Source organism: Phacochoerus africanus, chromosome 9, assembly GCF_016906955.1.
Source record: "Phacochoerus africanus isolate WHEZ1 chromosome 9, ROS_Pafr_v1, whole genome shotgun sequence".
In the NCBI taxonomy this organism is placed as follows: Eukaryota; Metazoa; Chordata; class Mammalia; order Artiodactyla; family Suidae; genus Phacochoerus; species Phacochoerus africanus.
In genome coordinates, this window is record NC_062552.1 from 78,771,063 (window position 1) to 78,777,953 (window position 6,891).

Below are 6,891 nucleotides of genomic sequence, written 5' to 3' on the forward strand. Positions count from 1 at the left end.
AGATCCAGTAACCCCTCACCACGAGCCCAGGTGACACTCTGAAGGACACTTTCCTCACCTGCTGGGCCAGTCTACCTGAGATGCGCCAGCCTTCTCCAAGATTTTGCTTCTGTGTCCATGTAAGTTCAAGAAGGGAAGAATTCCCAAAGCCAGGTCAATTCACACTAGGAACCAAGATGCAGAGACTTTAAAAGATGCAGTAACTTTGTCCAAAACTGTACTTAGTCTGTCTCTTTCCCCCATCATCCTTATTTCACCCTCTCCTCACAGAGTTAGTAAGTTAATCGTATTACTTCTGAATTAAATGAACCTCTCTCCAGATTTGAGAACTTTCTTTGACTGAGAAAAAAGTTATCTTTTATTTTCTCTTTTTGAGAAAGTAATAAAGCAATATACATGGTGCATCGGATTGAGCATTACAAATCAAACACAAAATGGGTTCCTTAACCCTTCTTTTCCCAGAGATGAGCATACTTAGGCAACTTAAAGTTTGAAAGTCTTCCATTTCAACTACCTTTTCTCAAGCAAGATTTTTTTTTAACTTACAGGGCAAAGACCTTGACAAGATAATCAGAGCAATAAAATATGGATTCTGCCTCCCCACCATACTCAAACTCTCTTCACTGTCCTTGCTGTGTCTCGCTACTCGTGTTACCTAATACATAGCCTGAAGGGCTATGGTGTGAGACTAGTCCTAAGGATAAGCAAGGGTAAACAACACAGTGCTGGGTCCTTCCCCATCCCTCAGCTCTAGTGACTCACATCAGCTCTGGGCAGGGATGGCCCCAAAGCAAGGTACCCTATACAACACCCCAGCTCAGTGTAGACATGCCAGAAAGAGGTCAAACCTCTGAGATAATTTGATTCTTCACAAAATGAAAGAGGCACTTCTTGCAAAGTGCTCAAGGTGAGTGAGCCTCCTGGTGAAGGGGAGCCCAGCCAACAGTCCACCCTACAACTTCCTAGCTGACTCGGCAGTGAAAGGGTCTCGTTCCTCTCTCAGCTTGCTTTCTCGATGCTTCCCTCTTACATTCCATCCCTAGGAGCCTTTCCCTTGAATGCCAAGGCCAAAGCCCCCACATCTAATTATTTGCTATTTAAAATGTTGATTCAATCAATGATGTCACTAGCTTCTTATTTTCTTTAATCACATACTTTTGATATTAAGATTATGAGTACTTTATAAGATGCCCCTGCCAAATACTATTACTAAATACTATTTATTTTTTTTTTTGTCTTTTGTTGTTGTTGTTGTTTTTGCTATTTCTTGGGCCGCTCCCGCGGCATATGGAGGTTCCCAGGCTAGGGGTCGAATCGGAGCTGTAGCCAGCGGCCTACGCCAGAGGCACAGCAACGCGGGATCCGAGCCGCGTCTGCAACCTACACCACAGCTCACGGCAACGCCGGATCGTTAACCCACTGAGCAAGGGCAGGGACCGAACCCGCAACCTCATGGTTCCTAGTCGGATTCGTTAACCACTGCACCACGACGGGAACTCCGCTAAATACTATTTAAAAGGGGAAATTTTGGAATATGTGCCAAATTAGCTAAGTTTTGGATGCTTAAAATGTTTTTTAATTGATGAATCTAAATTTGTTTCTCTCCTCAATTTAAATAGCCTGAGACTCCATAGCTTCAGAAGATTCGCCAGCCCTATAATTTAAAAAAATCACAGATCAGTGAAAAGGGATCATTCCATTAGTTTTCTACTTTCGTTTTTTTATGTTTATTTTTTTAGGGCCGCACATGCAGCATTTGGAAATTCCCAGGCTAGGGGTCAAATTGGAGCTGCAACTGCCAGCCTATACCACAGCCACAGCAACACAGGATCCAAACCACTTCTGTGACCTACATCACTGCTCACGGCAATGCCGGATCCTTAACCCACTGAGCAAGGCCAAGGATCGAACCTGCATCCTTATGAATACTAGTCAGGTTCTTAACCCACTGAGCCACAACAGGAACTCCTACTTCTGGTTTTTTCTAGTGGCTCTTTTCCTCTAGAAAAGAAAAGACTGTTCTCTTTTCTAACACTGCTCTCTCTTAGAGCGGCTCTGTCCTTCTACAAACACACTCCCTGCCCCTCCAGGGATTCCATCTTCTGGAATTCACCTCTTCCCCACTCTGCCTTCCTCTGCAACCCCAGCACACCACTCCAGTTCAAAACCACCATCTTCAGCTGCCTCTGCCTGGAAAAGGAGCCTCTCCCTCAGACCCATCCACTGCACTCACCCAGTGCCTATATTGCTGGCCGGGATGCTCAGGGCCAGATAAGAGGAGGTACAGCTCCCAACCTTCTCCTGGCAGGCCCCTTGCAAAGTGCACCCGGACAAGTGCACCTCAGCCAGGAAAAAAGTCAGATTGGCAAAGAAAGATCAACCGGGGAAGATTTTTATTATTCATAAAGATTTATTATAAATGGTCTTAAAATAATTGCCTTTTTAATATAATCCAAATATGAATCGATTTATGAAAATTTGATTTTCAGAATAGAAAATAAGCTTTCATAATTGGCATCATAAACACTTTCTCAAGTTTTGCCATCTCTTTCTGTTCTAGCCAAAGAAAGTACTACCCATCCACCCCAAAAGAAATTAAGGTATTCCTCCTTCCAAAAATCAGGTAATAGAAAGCTTATGTATTTTTCTTTTTGTGACCAAAGTCTATAATCAATATTTCCATACAAGATACATTCAATATGATTGATACTTACTGAATATTATTCTATTCATTCTTTTAAAATAATAAGATAAAATAGGCTTAGGAATTCCCCTGTGGCTCAGTGGGTTAAGGATCCAGGGTTACAACTGCAGTGGCTCAGGTTGCTACTATGGCACAGGTTTGATCCCTGGCCCAGGAACTTCCACATGCCATAGGTTCAGCCAAGAAAAATAAGTTTGGGATTCCTGTTGTGGTGCAGGGGGTTAAAAACCCTGGTATCCATGAGGATGCGAGTTCGATCCCTGCCCTCTTTCAGTGGGTTTGATGATCTGGTGTTGCTGAGAGCTGTGGTGTAGATCACAGACGTGATTCAGATCTGGTGTTGCTGAGAGCTGTGGTGTAGGTCACAGATGTGATTCAGATCTGGCATTGCTATGGCTGTGGTGTAGGCTGGCAACTACAGCTCTGATTCACCCCCTAGCCTGGAAACTTCCATATGCCACAGGTGCGGACCTAAAAATAAAAAATAGGTTTGAAAATTGGTGTTGATAAGAGTATTTTTAATGGTATTCCAGTGGTCAGATCTGTCAATGTTCACACCTCCGTATAATTAACTTCTTATTGGTTTACAGTTAGAGTTATAGGATGTTTCAGTTAAAGCAACAGATAAAAAAAATACATAAAAATGTATAAGGAACAATTTTTTTTGAATAAACCATTCATCAAGGGGAATTTTAAAATAACACCTGGCTCAGAAGTTTAATATCTTTAAAGGGTTTTTGAGACTCTCATTTTTTTGAAGGCAAATACAATCTTAAAATAACAGCATACTAAAGGTCTAACTAGAATTCCTGTTGTGGCTTGTGGTTAACAAACCCCACTAGTACCCTTGAGGACACAGGTTTGATCCCTGTCCTCGCTCAGTGGGTTAAGAATCCAGCATTGCCGTAGGCTGTGGTGTAGGTTGCAGATGTGGCTCAGATGTAGCATTGCTGTGGCTGTGGTGTAGGGCAGCAGCTCCAATTTGATCCTTAGCCTGGGAACCTCCATACACCGTGGGTGCGGCCCTAAAAAGACAAAAGACAAAAAAAAAGTAAAGGAAGGTCTAACATATAATAGTAAAATCTATAGTACAAATCATCAAAACCAATAAAGTGTTTTGACCAATCAATAAATTTAAATAACATCCTATGGAAAATAGCAAGTGTGGATGATGACTTTGTTTACACCAGGAATAGACTCAATTGCTGAAGGGTGAGATAAAGCCCTTATCCTACACTCCTGACTATGTGACATAAAGCAGGAGAGAGATGATCAAACAGGGAAACAGAAACCAGGACTAACTAGAATTGGCAACATCCGTTCAGCCAGTCAGTCAGCCAATAAATATCCACTAATTAACTTATTGTTGCTAAACACTGGAGCAGGTGTTGCAGATACAATAGAAGAACAAAATAAATTTCGTTTTTGCTCTGAAGGAGTTTATAATCTAGTGGAAGAAACCACTGAACATTTAAGCAAATAGTTCTCACCATACCACGTTACAATCACCTTTTATAATACAAACTTTTATCTTCCAAAAGATTGTCTAACAAGGGAGAAAAACTCTTCCTGCAGGAGGTGATAGCCAAAGTGAATCCTGCAGAATGAGGTTATGTTAAGATGAATCCATATACTCAAGAAAGAGTAGGTTCAGAAGGAAGGAGGATGCGGTGCTCTGAGGGAACTAACAGGAAAAAGACTGTAAAAATACACAAGGGTCAGATCTCAAAGGTTGTTATAGATCATGGTAAGAGACATTTTGACAGTAAGTCAGAAACAAACAGTAGAGAAGTAATCGTGCAGTCATCTTTACACACTGCTCCATGCTGCCAGAATCCAGTTCTCTGTTGTCCCCCTTTAGGCAGAGACTCATTATATATGCTACTAACACCATTATTCAAACACAGCTCTGTGCCTTGACTTCCAACCCTTGTACTTAGTGTTTCCCATTGAAGGAGAATTTCAGAACACGTAGAAACTAACGAGAAAGTGCTCTGCTTACTTCCTAGGCTCTGGTCATCAGACAAAAGCATTCTCTCACCATCTCCCTGTGTTATTTCCCTTGTTTGACTTTAGGCATCTTAGCAGACTACAGAGAGACATGGGAAAGACCAGAAACACATCCCTGGACACTGTGGTGACAGATTTCATTCTCCTGGGCTTATCTCACCCCCCAAGTCTCAGGACCCTCCTCTTCCTGGTCTTCTTCACCATCTACATCCTGACTCAGCTGGGGAATCTGCTCATTTTGCTCACCGTGCGGGCTGACCCAAAGCTCCATGCTCGCCCCATGTACATGCTTCTGGGCGTCCTCTCATTCCTGGACATGTGGCTCTCCTCCATCATCGTTCCCCGGTTAATTTTGAATTTTACACCCGCCAGCAAGGCTATCCCATTTGGTGGCTGTGTGGCTCAGCTGTATTTCTTTCATTTCCTGGGCAGCACTCAGTGCTTCCTCTACACCTTGATGGCCTATGACAGGTACCTGGCCATATGCCAGCCCCTGCGCTACCCCATGCTCATGAATGGGAGGTTATGCACATTCCTTGTGGCAGGAGCATGGGTGGCCGGCTCCATCCATGGGTCTATCCAGGCCACCCTGACCTTCCGACTGCCCTACTGTGGGCCCAACCAGGTGGATTACTTTATCTGTGACATCCCTGCAGTATTGAGACTGGCCTGTGCAGACACCACTGTCAATGAGCTTGTGACCTTTGTGGACATTGGGGTTGTGGCGGCCAGTTGCTTCCTGTTAATTCTGCTCTCCTATGCCAACATAGTCCATGCCATCCTGCGGATTCGCACTGCTGATGGGCGGCGCCGGGCCTTCTCCACCTGTGGCTCCCACCTAACCGTGGTCACAGTCTACTATGTCCCCTGTATTTTCATCTATCTTCGGACAGGCTCCAAGAGTCCCCTGGATGGGGCAGTGGCTGTGTTTTACACCGTTGTCACTCCGTTACTGAACCCCCTCATCTATACACTGAGGAACCAGGAAGTGAAGTCTGCTCTTGGGAGAATAGCAGCAGGTAGAGGGGCTGGGGGTGAAAATAAGTAGCTATAGGCTCAGGGACTACCTGCATTATCATTGCTACCACTCTTTTCAGCTCTTGCTGAATGTGGTAAATGTTTCAAAAATAGATTTGCTTTAATCAAAATAGAGTGTGATTCTACTAAGAAGAAGCTTCTAGAGCTATATTTAACCTCAACAAATCATCCATCACTCTTTTACACATTTCTGGGTGAAAACACATTCTACACAAAGGTTGAATATCAGGAGTAAATGCTCTGTATAGGAGGAGGGATTACTCAAGGCAAATTTGGGGAAACCCAGCATAAGGCTGCCCTTTACCCTTCATCAACTTGCTTTACTCCTAATTTCCCAAGCCTCTAAGCATTCAGGATTGTTTTTGTTTGTTTTGTGGATTTTTTTTTTTGCTTGTTCAGGTTTGTTTTGTGTGGGGGTTTTTTGTGTTTGGGTTTTGTTTTTTGTGTTTTGTTTTGTTTTGCTTTTTAGGACTGCACCTGAGGCACATGGAGGTTCCCAGGCAAGGAGTCAAATCAGAGCTGTAGGTGTCAGCCTATGCCACAGCCACAGCAACACAGGATCCAAGCCATGTCGGCAACCTATACCACAGCTCGCGGCAACACTGGATCCTTAGCCCACTAGCAAGGATAGGAATCAAACCTGTGTCCTCATGGATGCTAGTCAGATTTATTTACCACTGAGCCACAACAGAAACTCCCATTCAGGATTGTTTTGCTCACATTCAGGCAAATCTATTCTCCCAAGCAGTTGGTGTGACTCTGTGTGGACCATTTCCTTCCAGCCCCTCATCCTCCTTCATGCAATAATTCACCATATTCTGTTTGCTCAGCTTCCAGAATCTCTCTCTGGCTTCCTAAGTGGTCTCCTTGTCATTCCCATCCACATCCACACCACTTCCAGAGTTTTCTTTCTAAAATGTAAAACTAAATATATCATTCCTCTCCTTGTGAATATCACTGGGTTTCCACCACATATAGATAAAACTGGACCTCTTCTCTTGGAATTCAAAGTCCCCCACAATCTGATCCCAAATACCTCATCTCCCAAGATCTCTCTACTTCCTTCTTCTCTCCTAGCCCCTCATTTGCCTGCTACTCCTTGAGCATTCTCTATACAGTTAGCCCTCCATATGCATAGC

The 6,891-nt window shown here is 43.6% G+C and overlaps 1 protein-coding gene across 1 annotated transcript; it reads left to right on the forward strand.

Annotated features, from left to right (window-relative positions):
- The first annotated feature begins 4,805 nt into the window (after positions 1-4,805).
- On the forward strand, positions 4,806-5,762 carry LOC125136433 (olfactory receptor 10G2-like). Its single transcript, XM_047797239.1, has one exon. The coding sequence runs from the start codon at positions 4,806-4,808 to the stop codon at positions 5,760-5,762; it is 957 nt and encodes a 318-aa protein (XP_047653195.1).
- Positions 5,763-6,891: the final 1,129 nt, after the last annotated feature.